The sequence below is a fragment of the Piliocolobus tephrosceles genome, chromosome 3, assembly GCF_002776525.5.
Source record: "Piliocolobus tephrosceles isolate RC106 chromosome 3, ASM277652v3, whole genome shotgun sequence".
In the NCBI taxonomy this organism is placed as follows: Eukaryota; Metazoa; Chordata; class Mammalia; order Primates; family Cercopithecidae; genus Piliocolobus; species Piliocolobus tephrosceles.
Genome location: NC_045436.1, coordinates 138210213 through 138230699, shown reverse-complemented (window position 1 = coordinate 138230699; position 20487 = coordinate 138210213). Strand labels below are relative to the sequence as shown.

The 20487-nt window shown below is 36.7% G+C and overlaps 1 protein-coding gene across 4 annotated transcripts in view; it reads right to left on the bottom strand.

Moving 5' to 3' along the window:
* Nucleotides 1–20487, bottom strand: part of CORIN (corin, serine peptidase) — a 209900-nt gene that overhangs the window by 174875 nt on the left and 14538 nt on the right. The window contains exons 1-2 of one of the 4 annotated variants that reach the window (XM_023224526.3): nucleotides 19744–19783; nucleotides 16532–16732 (exon numbers count right to left, since the gene is read on the bottom strand). The exons of 2 other annotated variants lie outside the window; for them this stretch is intronic. Coding sequence is in view for 1 of the 2 variants with exons in the window: in XM_023224528.3 (XP_023080296.1) it covers nucleotides 16532–16732 (201 nt within the window). In the remaining variant the exon portion in view is untranslated. Of the gene's footprint in view, nucleotides 1–16531; nucleotides 16733–19743; nucleotides 19784–20487 lie in introns of those variants that run through there. One more of the 4 variants, XM_023224528.3, reaches the window with a different exon arrangement.

The following is a 20487-nucleotide window of genomic DNA, read 5'->3' as shown; positions in this document are numbered from 1 at the left end:
TAAAAAGAGATCCAAGTGATATTACAACAACTTTTTTCATATTTCATGTAAATAAAGGCAGCATTTTGCATTGGGAAAAAATGGGTTATGAGCCCTCACAAGAGGGACCAATTAGACTGGAAATTTTGGGTGCCTACTCCTGGCTGTACCAGGAAGGAAGGCAACTCGGGTCAGGACTACATCAGCAGAGTGGAATGATGAAGGTCATTCTCTATTCTAGATAATTCACCTAAGAAGAAACATTTTGCCAAAATGATTTCTGGGGAAAACCAATTTGAAAGGATATTGTGTACTTAGGAAGATCCGTAAGAGGGTTACAGTAAGCTAAGAGAAAACACAAAACTGGAGACAGTTTTATGTCTATGAAGATTTAAGCTTCTTTTTTTTTTAACTTTTATAAAAGTTCATGGGTACATGTGCAGGTATATTACATTCATAAACTTGTGTCATGGGGGTTTTTGTACAGATTATTTTGTCACCCAAGTATTAAACCTAGTATCCATTAGTTATTTTTCCTGATTCTCTCCCTCCTCCCACCCTCCACCCTCTGACAGACCCCAGTGTGTGTTGTTTCCCTCTGTGTGTCCATGTGTTCTCATCATTTAGCTCCCACTTATAAGTGAAAACATGTAGTATTTGATTTTCTATTCAGGTCTTAACTAACTGTAAACCAAACCTAAACATAGTAACTATTCTACTTCTCATAAGAGAAAATCAGGAAACAGAAGACACATTTTCTTAATGAGTGATTTACAACATTTGTAAAAAGTCTTTACAGACATAGTGAAGGCACAGTTAAGCCAATGTCTTGCTAAGTTATACAAAAATATGTAACTATTTTGTGCAATGCCATGTAAATTATCAGAGTTAAGTAAAAGCTAGCTATTCTTGTCAAGAGAAATACGAGGTTTGGGAGTTTATTTTCTATATAATTGTATATATTCTAGACTAAACGTTTTCTAATGCAACCCTGATTCTCTTGGTGATGTATTTTGCCAAGCTTCAAGTTTTCACATTACATATATGTATATATGTAATTGTCTCTATCTTATTACTAAATGCACATTCATACTTGGTTTTAAGATGTTTAAATCATAAGTAAAGGCTCATAACAAGTTGCAATTCATTCATTCAAGAAACTACTTACTGTGACAATGCTTTAACACAGTGAGGGGTGAATTTTTTTTGTAAATCAATTATTCACATTCCATAGAATTAAGTGAGATTTAACATTGCAGCTGTAGCAGCATCTGTCAGGCATTTTTTTATAAATTGTGAAAGAACTACACCTTGCCCCATACAATCATCCATCCTAGAATTATGAATGATTGAATAATAACAATAATTAAAATGCATATAGTGTCTTCAAGTTTGTTAAACACTTTTCTGTACATAGTATGGTGTTTCCACAGTCTGATTCAAAATCCTGGCTTACTATTTTATATTTATGTGGCCTTTGGCAAGTTATTGAACTCCTCTGTTTATCAGTTTCCTTATCTGTAAAATGGAAATAATAATAACTGTGTAATGGGTTTATTATAAAGATAAAACAATGTTTACACAATGTCCAGCACACAGTATGTGATACAGAAGTTTTTGCTATTATTATTATCTCATTCGTGACTCACAAAAACTCTGTGAACTAGACAGGGGAGAAATTTGTATCCATGTTACGTAGGTAGGAAAATTGGGGCAAAGACCCAAAGTAAGCTTTCATTCTGCTTTTTTCTTCTGGATTCTATAATGCATCCACGTATAAATGGAATAGTTACTCATTTATATAGGAACAAAATTCAAAGTTGAATTACTTAGTTTTGCTTACTTATACAATAAAACAATGCTGGGAGTTATAATTTTTTTAAAAAGTAAGCATTTTAAAACATTAGTCATTTAAAAATACATATTGAGTCTCTCTTTATTATACAAAGGCACTTAGTGCTATAGAATATTTTTTAAAAAGAATTTGGAATTAGAATACATTTTACATATTTAGCCAAAATTTAACACATATAGAAATTATTTGTTTTTCATGCCAACAATGGTAAAAATAAATTCTATAATGATGAGAGTATAAAAAATTACTTACTGGAGCAACATGTTCAATAAGGAAAGGATTTATTGTAAAATCCACTGCCTCACTAGTGGTTTGTTTTAAATTTCACCACTTATGAAGGTGATGAGATCTCAGTGGCCTTTCAGCCCTATGTAGTTTATTGGGAATCTCATTTAGTAATAATTAAGATTTGAATATGGGAGTAATGAATTCTAGGACTAACAGGGCAGGTTTGCATACAAAAACCTGGATTATACCAGCTGGGTATTGTGGTCCTTAATGTATTTGTAAAAGGCTCATTTAGATAACCCTCTCTAACTCAGAATCCTCTAAACTTAAAATCTATCATAAGTCAGAATCAAGTTGAGCAACTGTTTACCTTTTTACTCTCTGACTCTGCAAAGGAAGATTTTATGGAGAATAAGATTGTAAGGAAAGGCATGTTCTACATACTCAAAAGGAAACATTTAAAATGAACTTCTAGTCTCCTTAAAATACACATAAGACATGTCATTTCTTTCTTTTAATAAATATACCTTTTATCTTCTAATAAATATACCTTCTAGGTATGTTTAGTATATAAATATATACCTAGGTATATATATTTATTTAAACCAGGTTCATTGATTTGAAAGATAAAAGGTATATTTACCTTTTATATTTATTATTAATCGCTAAAAGATAAAACACTCCCAGGTGTGGAAGGATGTTTAGTTCATATTAATTAAACATGGTTTCTTTCTGGGTAGGGTAATTTGGAATGATTTTTTTCCTTCTTGCTTTATGCTTCCAGTTTTCTATATTGTTTAAATAGTAGATACATAATTCTGATAAATAATAAAATTATTATTTTTTAAAAAGGCTTTTAAAATAAACTTAAAAATGTGACTAGCTTCTCTGTCATAAGTCTGGCTTGTTTTTTGGTGAGGGATGTGGGAGTCAGCACGAAAGAGAAATTGTAGTACATGGGTCAAAGCAAAGGGGAAAAGGGAGCAAGTAGACTCCTCCTAACCTTTCTGGCTAGTATTTTCTGAGTTCTTATCATGTGCCAGACTGTTAGACTGGCTCCACTGACAAGTCTTGCAGTGGCTTCTTCTATAAAAGCAGCAGCAACCTCAACAAAGAAGGAAATTCTGTCATATTATACGGTATGCAGGAAACTTGAGGACATTATGCTAAGTAAAATAAGCCAGTCACAAAAGGGCAAATACTGCATGATTCCACTTACCTAAAGTATCAAACACAGTCAAACTTATAGAAGCAGAAAGTGGAATGATGGTTGCCAGAGGTTGGGCAGAAGGGGAAATGAGGAGCTGCTAACCAATGGGTATAGAGTTTCAGGTGTGCAAAATGAAAAAGTTTTGGGGATCTGCTGCACAACAATGGGCACATTAACAAGTGTAATGTATACTCAAAACTTTGTTAAGAAGTTAGATTTCATGTTTTCTCTTTAACAATAAAGAAATTAGAGAGCGGGCAAGATGGCCGACTAGACGCATACAAGTGGAACAGCACCCCTGGAGGAACTGAGATGACTGGCATGTTTTTTGTTTTTGTTTTTTTTTTTAAGAATTGCCTCATTTATTATCTTTCTCTTTTTTTTATACTTTAAGTTCTAGGGTACATATGCACAACGTGTAGGTTTGTTACATACGTATACATGTGCCATGTTGGTGTGCTGCACCCATTAACTCGTCATTTACATTAGGTATATCTCCTAATGCTATCCCTCCCCCTCCTCCCACCCCACGACAGGCCCCAGAGTGTGATGTTCCCCTTCCTGTGTCCAAGTGTTCTCAGTGTTCAATTCCCACCTATGAGTGAGAACAAGCAGTGTTTGGTTTTCTGCTCTTGCAATAGTTTCTTGAGAATGATGGTTTCCAGCTTCATCCATGTCCCTATAAAAGACATGAACTCATCCTTTTTTATGGCTGCATAGTATTCCATGGTGTATATGTGCCACATTTTCTTAATGACTGGCATGCTTTAAACAGATCTTCAGAGGGAAGGTGCTGAGAGTGGATAGAGGGAAGACACAGAAGCTCAGCTGAAGAGGGAGAAAGTTGGCACCTGTAGGGCCAACTCTACGGGAAGGTTGATGGTGTTTGATGTGTCCCCAGGTATTTTCTGCTTCACTGCTTCTCATGATTGGCCATGATATGATTGTTTGGCCATTACCCAATCTCTAGAACAAGCTAGAGAAACTCTAGGAAAAAACTTTAGATGTGAGGTTTCAATTTCTGTGGATTTGGGGTTTTGTCTTTTGCTTTGGGGGATTTTTTGAGTCAAGGTTTCACTCCATTGCCCAGGCTGGAGTGCAATGGTAAGATCTCGGCTCACTTCAACTTCAATCTCCCAGGCGCAAGTGCTTCTCCCACCTCAGCCTCCCGAGTAGCTGGGACTACAGGCACTCCTCACCGTGCCCGACTATTTGTATTTTTTGTAGAGATGGGGTTTTGCCATGTTGGCCAGGCTGGTCTCAAACTCCTGAATTCAAGCAATCCACCCACCTCAGCCTCCCAAAGTGCTAGGATTTTTTGAGTTTTCTTTTTTTTTTTTTTTTTTTTTTTTTTTTTTTGAGTCAAGGTGTCACTCTGTTGCCCAGACTGGAGTGCAATGGTGAGATCTCGGCTCACTTGAACTTCAGCCTCCCAGGCTCAAGTTGCTGGGTGTGGCATGAGCCACCACACCCGACCAGGTCTTATTTCTTTTCCACAGCAACCTCCCATATTATTCATTTTAAAAAATTTTCGGGCGGGCGCGGTGGCTCAAGCCTGTAATCCCAGCACTTTGGGAGGCCGAGACGGGCGGATCACAAGGTCAGGAGATCTAGACCATCCTGGCTAACACGGTGAAACTCCGTCTCTACTAAAAAATACACAAAAACTAGCCGGGCGAGGTGGCGGGCGCCTGTAGTCCCAGCTACTCGGGAGGCTGAGGCAGGAGAATGGCGTGAACCCGGGAGGCGGAGCTTGCAGTGAGCTGAGATTGCGCCACTGCACTCCAGCCTGGGCGACAGAGCGAGACTCCGTCTCAAAAAAAAAAGAAAAAGAAAAAAAATTTTTTTCGTTTACTTTAAAGGACACATTATATGGTAACATAGTTACTGTGGCTTAACAGCCATCAGGACGTCGTAAATCAGTCTCCTGAAATGCACATTCTAGAGGATTATGTTGAGTGCACATCTACAAACATATAGCCACAACAAAACAAACTCTCTGAGCTTGGTTACTTAAAAAACAATGGAGGAATTTGGAGGCAATTCCAGTGAGAAAATTACAAAATTTTATATCTCCCACTTCCTGAGGTGATAACATTCCCATTAATACCAGCAACAGCAATGTTGGCCTTCCCATACTCTACAGACAAAATTGAAAACTAAAGGCTCTGTTCAACTGATTCAAGATAATTATTAAATTTTAAAATGAAGCAGTTTAATCTGTTTAAAAATAGAAGTTCCAAGATAGACCTTTAAATTAAAATACATTTTTGTCCTTGTAAAGAAAACTTTATGAAAAAAATGTTGCATTTATTATAGAATTAAAATGGTACGAATTAGCAATATTATCTTTTAGAAAAATAAAAAGAATCGAAATCGACATGTTTGCTTTCTAAGCCTGTCTTATAAAATTTCTCACTTTATTTCTCAAGTTATAAGAATATGCTCACGTTGCAAGGCAGTTAGTAGATAACTGGCTGCTTGGGGACAGGACCTCTGTCTTATCTATCTTTATAGTCTATACTGCAAAAACCCAGAGTATGACATCCAATAAATAGCTGCTGATTTGGTGCTTCACCTAATATTAACCTAGATTCTCTAAAATTTGAGACATCTCATATAATTTAGAAAAGTACACAGGCATCAGAATGGTTTTACACAGCTTAATATAATTATAAACAGGTATTATACCATAAGTCTTATTCATTCAAACCCTGGCCAGGCGTGGTGGCTCACGCCTGTAATCCCAGCACTTTGGGAGGTCGAGGCGGGCAGATCAAGAGGTCAGGAGTTCAAGACCAGTCTAGCCAACATGACAAAACCCCATCTCTACTAAAAATACAAAAATTAGCTAGGCTTGGTGGCGCACACCTGTAATCCCAGCTACTCAGGAGGCTGAGGCAGGAGAATCGCTTGCACTCAGGAGGTGGAGGTTGCAGTGAGCCAAGATCGTGCCACTGCACTCCAGCCTGGCAGATAGAGCAAGACTCCATCTTGAAAAAAAAAAAAAAATCAACCACCACATGTGAATATTAGATTAATGATCCAGAGCAGTAAAATAGAAGAACAAAATGTGTTAACACTGAAACACAAGAAGTGGATTGCACCAAATTGAACAGATGTAAAGCTTTTGGTTTGGAAAACTCATTACCCCAATCATTTCAGCTACAAGTAAAAAGGCATATTTTCCAAAGGCACAAGTATAGCAAACAAGATTCCCACTGATGGGTTTTTTGCTCTTAACACAAAATAATACAAACACCAAAAACCTGAGACAGTCAACAAATTGAATAATTCAGGCAAAAGATTACATAAAGTGCCAATTTTTCTTTCAGAACCAGAGATAATAGTAAATTACACAGTTTAGGTTTTTCTGCTTTTTTGAATTTTGTTTTGACTTTCATCTGAGCCTTTGACTTTTAAAAGATCATTTTGTCATTGAGCTTGACTAAAAGTGTTTTTGCAATGCTGTTAACATGCTACTGTTTTGTTTGTTTTCCTTTTTTTCTCTCTGTGAATCAAGGGTATTGCGCTGTTCTTCCTAAAGAGGAAATTGTGATAATGAAGCTGCAGAGAAAAAATTTGGGCCACAAGCTCTTTTGATGTGACTGTTTAACTCTGACCCTCACTTGCTATGACATAAACATATAAGCTTTGGGGGCATTTGTCACCTGGGGGATATTGCAGGATTAATTTAGGAGAGAGGGTCAGGAGTCTTGCCAAGACATCTTTGAAAAAGGAAATCTAGTACTGTACCCAAAAGAGAGTAAAACAGTCACTGTTCCATTACTGCTTTCAGAAGCCTAGTTCTGCAAGATGACTGAGTTTGCTCTTTCCGGGAGGATCCCAATACATCCTAGGGAAAGAATCGTCTGAAGATGGAATGAGGAGGAAGGGAAGGAAATCAGGGAAAAGAGAAAAAGAGAGTCCATTCTTACATTCGAGCTACTTTTCTCCCTCTAGAATTGTGCAAGTCTTTACTAGAATGCTAACAACCAAACAAGCATGCAACAATTACTTAAATATTGCACTCATTCTTGCTTAGATGTTGCTGTTAGCCAGAAGTCCATGTCTGAATCTCATAATTGTTTTTTAAACATAAAAGATGTGACTTAATATATAGAGGAGAGAAACCAACTGGACTTGAACAATGAGGTCTAACACTAGTGTCCACCAGAGCACGTGGGAATGGCATCTAGGGGTCATGACTACAGTGATTTTTGGAACATCACTAAGACCTTGAGAAGCAGCTTAGGCAGACCTCAGACCCTCCAAGGTACCAACAAATTATTTTTTTCCTCTAGAGCAGGTGCCCATAATCAGAATCCAAAGAATCAATGGCCCCTACATAAAATTTAGGTTGTCTATGAACTTGTATGGGGAAAAAAATAACATCTCTATTTCCAATAACACCCAACTGAAATTTAGTATAATTAAATTGCTAATGTAGGCAACAACTATAGAAAAAATTAGAAAGCATAGATATTTGCATCAATATAGAGTTGTCACAAACATTTCAAGATATTATTTATGCTTGTCCCTATTATAAAATTATGATTATAAGTCGGGCATGGAGGCTCACACCTGTATTCCCAGTACTTTGAGAGGCTGAGGCAGTAGGATCACTCGGGGTCAGGAGTTTGAGACCAGCCTGGCCAACATCCCTTAACAGGTAAGAGACTTACCTTATTTCAGATATCTAGTTAGACTCCCTTTCTCAAACTCTCCTCTTGGATAGTTGCCTGATGAGTAGTAATCCAGGTAAAACTCCAAGACCTGCTCTGATCCTCTTAGCTGCATATATATATTTTGAGTGGAGTTTTGCTGTTTTGCCCAGGCTGGAGTGAAGTGGTGTGATCTCAGCTCACTGCAACCTCCACCCCCAGGTTCAAACGATTCTCCTACCTCAGCCTCCCGAATAGCTGGGATTATAGGCACATGCCACCACGCCTGGCTAATTTTTGTATTTTTAGTAGAGACAAGGTTTCACCATGTTGGCCAGGCTGGTCCCAAACTCTTGACCTCAGGTGATCCACCTGCCTCAGCCTCCCAAAGTGCTAGGATTATAGGCGTGAGCCACCGTGCCCAGCCAGCTGCATATTCTTGTAGAGCTCATGTTAAAGCTAATGAAAACATCTCATGTTAAAAACATAAAACTAAGAAGAAAGAATAACCTAAGGGTTTTGAATTGGTGCATAAGCTTTCTACACCCAGTAACTTTTGGGTATGAGTTTAGGGCATTTCTGTCCATGTCTAGTTATCAGTGTAAATAAATCACTGCAATTTAGACAGTATCATGGTCATCATCCAAATCATTTTTTCTTCAGAAAGAAGACTATGTAGTTCATTGAGGGAGAAAAAGCTGGATATAAAGTGAATTCCCATTATTGGGGAAATGGTTGAAATAAATTATGGTATAATGACAACATGGAATACTATTTAGTCATTATAACAATAGATTAGAATTAAGCTTTTGCCTTGAAGATACTAACTTGAAGTATTCTTGGATGGGAAAGATATTTTGTGAAAAAAAAAGTAATAAAAACAATTACCCAAATCCTCTATGTGAATATTATCCAAATAGCAAAATGACAGAAGTAGGTCTGTCATCAGTAATTACTTCAAATATTAATGGATTAAATTTTGTATGGGATAATATAAAATATTAAATTTTGTATGTATACGTGTTTAAATGAGATTGCAAGAGGATGGAGAAAACTATAAAATCATACACATTTGGCTGTTATTAGGTTCTTCTTAGGCAGAAGGAGAAGAAATGAAGGAATTTATGCAAAAATGGGAAATAACTTCAATTATAAATAACATGTATAACAGAATCACACTCATATATTATATAAAAGAGGAGAAAAATCAACTCCCCATATTGGAGGAAATGAGAAAGAAGGAATCAGAGTGAATAAGTAAGGTAAAAAACAATTGAGGAGTAGGAAATACTCCCAGAATGGCAAAGTAAGATCCTCCAAAAATCTACTCCTCCATAAAATCAGTGAAAATACCGGGAAGAAAACTGTCAAAGTTAAATTTTTTTACTAGAGAGCATCTGGGAAGATGGTGGAACAGAAAACACCAGCAATCTGTCTCCCCACCTAGACAACAACTGCACTGGCAGAATCTGTCTGATGTAACTATTTTGGAACTCTGGATTCTATCGAATGTTTGAAAGTTTCAGAGGTGGGACAGGGCAGTTAAAGGAACAGAGTTTTTGTTTGTTATTGAAGTTAAACTAGTATAAATTCAAGTTTGAGGTTGGGCACGGTGGCTCACGTCTGTAATCCCAGCACTTTGGGAGGCCGAGGCGGGTGGATCACGAGGTCAGGAGATCAAGACCATCCTGGCTAACATGGTGAAACCGTATCTCTACTAAAAAATACAAAAAATTAGCCGGGTCTGGTGGCAGGCACCCCTAGTCCCAGCTACTCGGGAAGCTGAGGCAGGAGAATGGCGTGAACCCAGGAGGTGGAGCTTGCAGTGAGCCGAGATCATGCCACTGCACTCCAGCCTGGGTGACAGAGCAAGACTCTGTCTCAAAAAAATAAATAAATAAATAAATAAATACATACATACATACATACATACATACATACATACATAAATTCCAGTTAGAGTGCTATCACTTTAGGATGTTAAATGTGATCCCAATGGTAACCATAAATAAAATAGCTATAGAATGTATATATATATGTGCTTTGAGATACATATATATATATATATATATATGACAAAGGAAATGAGAAAGGAATTTAAATGTTTCAATATTAAAAAAAAAAAACAAAAACTAAACACAAAAGAAGGCAATGATCCAGGAAATGAGGGATTAAAAAAAGCTATAAGGTATATAAAAAACAAATAGCAAAATGACAGAAGTAGGTCTGTCATCAGTAATTACTTCAAATATTAATGGATTAAATTTTTTCAATCAAAAGACAGAGATCAGCAGAATGGATAAAACCATAATCCAACTATATGCTGTCTACCACAGACTCACTTTAGATTCAAAGACACAAATAGGTTGAAAGTGAAAGGATAGATAAAAATATTCCCTGCAAATAGTAACCAAAAGAAGATAGTGGGATGACTCACTTATGATGGTTTGACTTTTATAATTTTTCAACTTTACAATTGTGCAAAAGTGACACACATTTAATAGAAACTGTGTTTTGAGTACTCATATAACGATTCTGTTTTTCTCTTTCAGTAAGGTATACAATAAAATACGTGAGCTGTCCAATATGTTATTATAAAATAGGGTTTGTATTAGATGATTTGTCCAACTGTAGGCTAACATAAATGTCCTGAGCACATTTAAGGTGAAGGCTAAGCTAAGCTACAATGTTCTACAGGTTCGATTTATTAAATGTATTTTTTACTTACAACAGTTTCAAGTTACAATGGGTTTATAAGGATATAACTCCATAATAAGTTAAGGAAAATCCGTATCAACAAAATAGGCTTTAAATCAACAATGGTGGCCGGGCGCAGTGGCTCACTCCTGTGATCCCAGCACTTTGGGAGGCCAAGGTCAGGAGATCAAGACCATCCTGACCAACATGGTGAAACCCTGTCTCTACTAAAAATACAAAAATTAGCCAGGCATGGAGGCATGCACCTGTAGTCCCAGCTACTCAGGAGGCTGAGGCAGGAGAATCGCATGAACCTAGAAGGCAGAGGTTATAGTAGGCTGAGATCAGGCCACTGCACTCCAGCCTGGGCAAGAAAGCAAGACTCTGTCTCAAAAAAAAAAAAAAAAAAAAAAAATCAAAAATGGGTAGAATAAATAAAGAAGGACATTATATATTAATAAAAGTTTCAAAATAGCAAGAAGATACAACAGCTGTAAACATTTACACACCTAATGACAGACCATCAAAATATCTGAAGCAAAAAGTTGATAGAACTGAAAGAAGGCCAGGCGTAGTGGCTCATCCTGTAATCTCAGCACTTTGGGAGGCCAAGGTGGGCTCATCACTTGAGGTCAGGAGTTCAAGACCAGACTGACCAACATGGCAAAACCCTGCCTCTACTAAAAATACAATAATTAGCCGGGCATGGTGGAGTGTGCTTGTAATCCCAGCTACTCAGGAGACTAAGGCAGGAGAATTGCCTGAACCAGGAGGCAAAGGTTGCAGTGAAGAGAAAAAAAGATCTGGATTCCAGCTCGAAAAAGGAAAAAAAACAAAAAAACAAAAAAAAAAAAAAAAAAAGAAAGAAAGAAAAAGAAAGAAAAAAAAAAAAAGAAATAGTAGTTGGAGACTTGAATACCCCACTTTCAATAATGGATAGAACAACTAGACTGAAGACAAGTAAGGAAACAGAGAAATAACACAATTCCATTTCTATGTATAAACACAAGAGAACTGGAAACATTTCCACACAAAAACTTGTACATGAATATTCATAGAAGCATTATTGATAATAGTTTTTAAAAAGGTATACGCAACCCTAATTTTTAACAATGGATGACTGGATAAAGAAAATGTGATACAGCCACATGATGGAATATTATTCAGCACTAAAAAGAAATGAAGTACTGACACATACTATATCATGGATGCATTCTGAAAGCATCATGCAAAATAAAAGAAGGCAGATACAAAGGACCACATATTGTCTGATGTTTTTCATATAAAAAATGTATATGCAACTCTAATGTTTAACAATGGATGACTGGATAAAGAAAATGTGATACAGCCACATGATGGAATATTATTCAGCACTAAAAAGAAATGAAGTACTGACACATGCTACATCATGGATGCATTCTGAAAGCATCATGTAAAATAAAAAAAGGCAGATACAAAGGACCACATATTGTCTGATGCTTTTCATATAAAAATTTCAGAATAAGAAAATCCATAGAGATTGAAACTAGATTAGTTTTGGCCAGGAATTGAGGGAAAGGGGAAATAGGGGGCAGGGAATATGACTTGTTTTTGCAATGATGAGAATATTCAAAAATTAGATAGTGGTGATGGTTATGCAACACAGTGATATATCTGAAAATTGCTGAATGTACACATTGAAAGAATGAGTTTTATGGTATATGAATTATATCTCAAAAAAGCAGATATTTAGAAAAGTACATGAGAGGGATAATGCATTTTCATCTGAAATAGAAGATTTAGGTTCTAGTTATCAAAGATGTGATAAGAGAACAGAACACTCTAAGCTTTCAGCACATGAATTTACTCTCTTGTCACTGTAACTTCTTATCAGAGTTACTAGGTTATTTTATTGTGTTCCATGTTATCTTTTACCCAAAAGGTCTTGGTTGGCAGAAGTTTTCCCTTTCCTTAAAGTTAAATATATATTTAAATAGCTATAAAATACATAAGGAAAAAATGATGAAAATAAAAACCCAGATACAGAATACAACCTAGAAAAATTCCTTGCTAAAACATAGTATGAACATTAACTATGGGCCTTTTCCTTTTTCACATTATAATTTGTTTTCAAAATGTAACTAATGTTAACTCCAGAAGTACTAGATATCACATAAAGCTTATTTCACTTTCACAAAACCTAACTATGCTACACAGTGTAATACAGGGGGTATTCCGGTTAAAGCGTTACGAAATGCAGGATTCTATGTCTTGGTATTACATTAAGAACCTTCAAGAAGAATGTCTTAGGAAAAGACTATTTCTTGGTACTTTTCCTACCCAGGGTATTTGGGTAGAATACAATGTCTGACCATTGTATTTTTGGACTGAAGTATATTTAAATAGCTTTTATATATGCCAGGAATTGAAAATAACATCTTAATTTGAGAATAATAAAAGAGGAGGATAAAAGTAAACCCTCTGCTAGGTGTTAATACAGATCTAAGACATTAAATGACACTTTAAGTAAAATTGGTGAAATACACATCAAGTAGTAGAAGTGTGATCAGGCACTTCTAGCAAAAGTGATAAATCATGTATTAAAATTTAAAATGTCTATAGTTCATTTATTTACTCATTCAACTAATACTTTATTACACATTGACTATACAGCAATAAAAACAACAACAAAAAGTCTACTCTTTCTTCTCTCCCAGAACTTAAAATTTGTTTAATAATGCTACTGCAAAGAAAACAATAAGATTAAATGATGATGAAAAACTTGAAAGAGCACTGATCTTAGAGTCCTAAGATCTGAATCAAAATTTCATGTCTACTAATCGCTAGGCAAGTGATACTGGATACATCAACTAATTCTCTAAACCTCAATTTCACAACACAAAAAAATGGTGTATGCTATTACCTGTCTAGTGTATTTCATCAGTTAATTATAAGGATCACAGAGAAAATATTCAAACATTCCCTAAAAACTCTAAAACTTCTATAATCACAGGCTTGCACTATTACTTAAATTGTATGGAAAACTATCAAATTTCTTGCAATAAATAATTTTAGTTGATATTGACAGTATACTGAGTCTATGTGGCCAGAGAGTAAAGACTAATGCTAACTGTCAAATACATTAACAACATAAAATGACACATATGCTAGGGTTTTGGCCTTTCTCCATTTAACCATTCTAATTTCACCTGGATTTCTTCTACATGTCAATTTATGCTCATATTCACAAGCAACGTTCCAGCCATAGGAAGAGCAAATGAGTCAGACAGACTTCTATCAAACTTCCAATCTGAGCAACAACTGCCACATGTTTCTTTACTCTTCAGGACATGTGTTGTCAATCCTGTTTGAATCTTAACAAATAATGGAACTTTCAAAATAAAGACAAATGCACTTAGTAGAAGAAAATAACAATTATTGTAATTGCAACCACATTAACTTGACTGAGTTTTTGTTTAAATTGCTTCTGCGTAGGGCCGGGCGCGGTGGCTCAAGCCTGTAATCCCAGCACTTTGGGAGGCCCAGACGGGCGGATCACGAGGTCAGGAGATCGAGACCATCCTGGCTAACACGGTGAAACCCCGTCTCTACTAAAAAATACAAAAATCTAGCCGGGCGAGGTGGCGGGCTCCTGTAGTCCCAGCTACTTCGGAGGCTGAGGCAGGAGAATGGCGGGAACCCGGGAGGCGGAGCTTGCAGTGAGCTGAGATCCGGCCACTGCACTCCAGCCTGGGCGACAGAGCGAGACTCCGTCTCAAAAATAAATAAAATAAATAAATAAATAAATAAATAAATAAATTGCTTCTGCGCTTCTGATGAAAACCACTGTTCTTAAGAATAATGAAGTGCTTAAGACATGACTGAAAAATAAAACCTCAAAATTAAACCCATGAGGAAAATAAATTTAACTTGGCATAATTCTGGTTTGCAAAAATACTGTCAGATAATGAACCCAAATCCATATGAATCAATGGTAAACACTATGCACAAGAAACAGTTAATACCTATAGGTGCTCCGTGAAACAGTGGAATCCAAACTGTCTGTCTCTTTTGGGTTGGAGAAATAGAATAATCCTGCTTTTCCTCAAACACTGGCAAACATATACTATGATAGCTAAAAGTCAACTTAATCCTTCCTTTCCTGGCTCAAAATAAAAATAAATACGCCATCTCAGACCTAAGATGTGATAGCCCTTTGTGGGTTTTCATGAAAGAGAGAGAAACACCCAAGACAATGATCATGGGTGGATGGGCTTTGTGTAATTTTCAATCACATAACCTTGTTTTAGAAAGTAGAAATGAAGAAGCCAGACAACTATGGATAAAATTCTGGCAGTGGCTGTACTGTGCTCTGATTATTTTTTATTAGCATTGGTTGTATCAGAGCTGAAGCTTCTTGGCATTTTCCATACAAATCCACTCCCACTGAGTATTCTGGAAGCACAGTAACTTTATCAAAAGGTAGAGTCACATTCCAGAGCATGTCATCTGTCACCTCTCATCATCTCATGCCCCATGTCCACACTTTCTGTCTTTTCTCTCTCCCAGCTCTTCTGCAATAACTAACAAATCCTGCCCTTTGTCCTCATGCAGAAGAGTTTGGCACATGCCATTTTTCTCAAGGTGTGATTTTCTTTTTTGTCATTCACCAGTATGTAAAATAAACTTTACAGCCAATAATAGAAGGTGAAAAAGGAAGCAAGATAAAAAAAAAAAACAACAACAACAAAAAAACATGAATGCCTCAAAAGTAAATAGGGGACTGGGTGCAGTGGCTCACGACTGTAATCCCAGCACTTTGGGAGGCCAAGGCGGGTGGATCATGAGGTTAGGAGTTCAAGACCAGCCTGACCAACATGGTGAAACCCTGTCTCTACTAAAAATACAAAAATTAGCTAGGCATGGTGGGACGTGCCTGCAATCCCAGCTACTCAGGAGGCTGAGGCAGGAGAATCGCTTGAACCCAGGAGGCGTAGGTTGCAGTGAGCTGAGATTGTGCTACTGCATTCCAGCCTAGGAGACAGAGAGAGATTCCATCTCAAAAAAAAAAAAAAAAAAAAAATGTAAATAGGGAGATAGCTCCCATTAAATCACTCAGGATCCTGTTATTGAATGGGTCCTCCTGCAAGGGACCAACAACAAAGTCAGTGACTTAACTTACTTATTAACTCAGAATAAGTAACTTAAAACTTCAAAAACTTCAAAACTGTAGCGCAAACTTTCACAGATGAACCACTACAAAATCAATGCCACTATATTGGGGCAAGCAGCGTAAATTTTCAGACCTCAGAAATATTGAATGGCATTGATACATTTTCATTTCTTACTCATTCCTACCTGAACATCTGGGCTGATGGCATTTCATGTTTAAGAATAGGGCATTTGGCAGGGCGCAGAGGCTCACGCCTGTAATCCCAGCACTTTGGGAGGCTGAGGCAGGTGGATCACTGGAGATCAGGAGTTTGAGACCAGCCTGGCCAACATGGTGAAACCCCATCTCTACCAAAACTACAAAAATAAATAAATAAATAAATAAATAAATAAATAAATAAATAAAATTAGCCAGGTGTGGTGGAGGGCACCTGTAATCTCAGCTACTCAAGAGGTTGAGGCAGGAGAATTGCTTAAACCCGGGAGATGGAGGTTGCAGAGAGCTCAGATCGCACCACTGCACTACAGCCTGGGTGACAAGAGCAAGACTTCATCTAAACAAACAAACAAACAAACAAACAAACAAACAAACAGAATAGGGCACTCAGCAAGGCTTACTGGGAAACTGAGTGGAGATTTTCCTGTGTGACCAGTAAGTGATTGTGAATTAAAAGGATTGGTTGCCGAACTTAAAAACCTACTTGTGGGACATTAAAAGCCTCTAGTATGTATCACCTTTGGACTTACTTGTATTCCTGTGACTTTGGTCCCCTGGGAGAGAAGCATCCGTAGTCCAGGCTGGAATGTGCTGGTCCCGATGTGCAGTAGAAATCACAGTGTTCTGGTTATAAATTGTATTTGTAAGAATAACATCGGACCCTTGGATTTCACCATCAGTGACCAAAGGTTCACTCCAATTTGATTTAAAATAGACCTTTTGTAATGTTCCTGAAAGACAAAAACAAAACAAAAAAAAATCCTATGTTTGAAACATTACTAGAAGTATTTATTTTAAAACACATTAAGAAAACTCTAGAGCTACTTTCCCATATGTCATTCTAACCAGGTAAACACAAAGACAAAGATGAAAGCCACAACAATGACCTCCTTTTTGGGGTCGACAACCACAAAACCAAGAGTTTCTTTTCTACCACAAATCACACAGCCCTGTGATGAAACATGGCTTTCTCATGAGCCAATGGTTTGGAAACTGAGTCTCCTATCAAGGTTTCCTGGTGCTTCAAAAATTTAGGGCAATTCTACCTCACCCAAGACTCACCACAAATAAAATGTGGTGAATCTTACAGCATTTTCTTCCTGTTTCCTTAGTTTCTTAATCTCACTGGTCATTGTATGCTACTCAGGACCCAGGTCATGTGCTCTATCACTCACTGTATCTGTCATCAAAGGACACAATGGTGCTTGCCATCAGCTTATTTCCCACATTTTGCGCTAATTTTCAGTAAACTATGCATAATACGCAAATAAAAAATAGGAGGGCTCATACATTTATCAAAACTTGCATCATAGGAACCAAAAAAAAAAAAAAAACAAACCTCTAAAGCACAAACTAAAAGAAGAAAATATCTTCATCTTCGACCAGAAAATAAAAATATAACTATATGAAATAAGAAATACTCATTTAAAAATTTTATTTCCATAGGTTATTGGGAAACAGGTGGTGTTTGGTAACATGAGTAAGTTCCTTAGTGGTGATTTGTGAGATTTTGATGCACCCATGCACCCCGCGAAGTTTGGAACATGCCATGAGCAGTATACACTGCACCCAACTTGTAGTCTTTTATCCCTAACCCTCTTTCCACACTTTCCCCCTGAGTCCCCAAAGTTCATTGTGTCATTCTTATGCCTTTGCCTCCTCATAGCTTAGCTCCCACTTATGAGTGAGAACATATGATGTTTGGTTTTCCATACTCATTAAACTAAGATTATCAACTGGCCACTTTCTCAAGGTATCCATTCATTGACAAAACAAAGAACCAAACCTAAGATTATTGAAAACCACCTTGCTTTGTCTTTAGGAAGAAACTTTTGAAAACTTGGAAAGAGATCATGTATTTTTAACTCAGTCAAAATAGACAGCAGGTTTTGTTTCCAGAATATAGCACTGTACTTGAGCATGCCATGAAAATAAATAAATGTGATATTGACCCATCCATAGAAATACCCAAGGGAGATTTTCTTTTCTAAAAGCATTTACAGTGAATGCTCTAATTAGCTCTCACTTTTCTAAATAGTCCCAAGGACCATTAAAAATAAAAGAAATATAAATAAAATGTTTAATATCAGTGTATGGAAAAAATTTCTCTACATATGCTTGACATTTGGAAAACATTAACTACAAATAAAAATAGAAAAGCACTGTTTCTAGCTAACTGAGATCAACAGTTTCCTCTGCCAAAAGATTCTAAATAAAACATTGAAGCATAAAAGCTAAATCATGATGACATAATGCAAGTAACATGCACAAACTGTCTGTGTGATCATGAGTAAAAGTCAAATGCAGTAGGTAAAATGAAGGAATTCATTTAATTCTTATTGATTTTCAAAATGATTTACAATTTATCCTAATCAAAATAAATGTGATAGGCTTAATTACTATAGGAAATGTATTTCACCCATACAAAATAATTTACTAATCAATTACCTATAATTTTACTTACATCCATTTAACTGCTCTCTTCCTTATTTTTGGCATAAAGAGATTTTTTTTCCATAAGGTGGTATTTATGCTAATGTGGTTGTAATGAATATATATAGGCCCTTAAGTTGATTTACTTAATCTTGTTGAACCCGTGAGTAGGCATCCAGTTCTGTCAACATACTTTTAGCAAATGCCAATTGTTCACGGTTGTATCCTCGAGTAATTCCCTTATAATGAGTTTCTTGTCATATAAAATATTTCAACAGTTGTTCCTTTTTGGTAATAATTAGCCTTATTAATAATCTTTCCTTTATCATTTTAATCTTTCCTTTATCATTTTAACCAAACAGTGTTTAAAGTGTTCATAACATCTGGCTGGGTGCAGTGGCTCATGCCTATAATCCCAGCACTTTGGGAGGTCGAGGTGGGTGGATCACCTGAGGTCAGGAGTTCTAGACCACCCCGACGTGAAACGCCATCTCTACTAAAAACACAAAAAACAAATTAGCCGGACATAGTGGTGGGCACTACTCAGCTGTAATCTCAGCTACTACGGAAGCTGTGGCAGGAGAATTGCTTGAACCCTGCAGGTAGAGGTTGCAGTGAGCCTATATCACACCATTGCACTCCAGCCTGGGCAACAGGAGTGAAATTCTGTCTCCAAAAAAAATAATAAATAAAAATAAAGTGTTCATAACATCTGTTTATCCTAAGAAGTCCTCTGAAACATTGACATTTTTAAGAAAACACTGACTTGGATAACAACTTTCTTTTAAAAAGGCAGCTTCATTACTCTTAAGATTTATGTATTGAAAGCAATTTGGCAGAATAAAGAAAAAGATAATATTTGAGAGGCACTGTAGTTAATGTTTTTAAAGTATATTTTGGGGGGAGAGAAAGAGAGAGTGAGAATAAACTTAAAGGACATGTCTTTAAAAGCCTGAACTCACTGGACAACTTGTTTTCAAGTATCTTTGGAAGCTGACCAACTCCCAACACAGTTGGTTGTCTACAATGCATTTTTTTTTAAGCGCAAGTATTATAACTCAATAAAACTAAATGCTTTCAACCTGTATCATGATGAGCTATAAAAATGCTAAGAGATACTAGCCCAAAGTAGAGTATTTTTTCTTCTAATACTGCCTCATTCTTTTCTACATTTCTGTGTTTATTGTGCTACGGTTAAAAGTACAGGTTCTGCAGCCTGACCACCTGAGTTTAAATCCCATCTCTACCACTTGCCCTGAAACTTTGGACAAAGTCTCAACTGCCGTAAAAGGAAGGAAAAATAATACACCTGTTCATGGGGCTGGCTGTGGTGAGACAGCCAAATAAAAATGGCTCCCCGGCAGAACCTCCGACTGGTCTGGCACTGGGAGGAGCGCACAATGGGGTGAAGCCTCAGAAGGTTCACACCGTTTGCAGAGGGGAGGAGCCTGGCCTCTCCTGTTCCGGGGTGGTATCTGGGACTCAATTTGTGAGGCGGGAAACTGGCTAGCAGGAGTCCCACTTTGCTGAGAGTCCCTGTTTCCCTTTTTTTTCCTTTTCGCCCAATAAATTCCAGTTTTCTCACCATTCAAAGTGTCTGTGAGCCTAATCTTTCATAACTGTGTAACTTCTCCTTAGCTGAACTAAGGAGAAGTCCTACAACATTAGGATCAAATCAGCCAATACCTATATAAACACTTCGAATGGCTCTTAGCACTAAGTTCTCCGTAACTGTTAGTCATTACTAACATTGATGGTAATCACAATAAAATTGTCTTCTTTAGGGCTACTAAGGTACTTTCAGATAAATATCAATTTCATTTTACTATAAGTGGATCCCAGTGTCACAAAATGGCTAATTTTCAGAAGTGAATCACTTAACCCAAATTTGGAGTGAGAAAATTATGGCTTTTTCATGCTAAATTATTAATAGAAAGTCACTTTGTATTAAGATAGTCTGGCTCAAAAGTGTTTCAGCTATATAGCCAAAAAAAAAAATTTAATGATATTTAATACTATATAATTCTAATAATAATAAAAGTCAAACTTTACT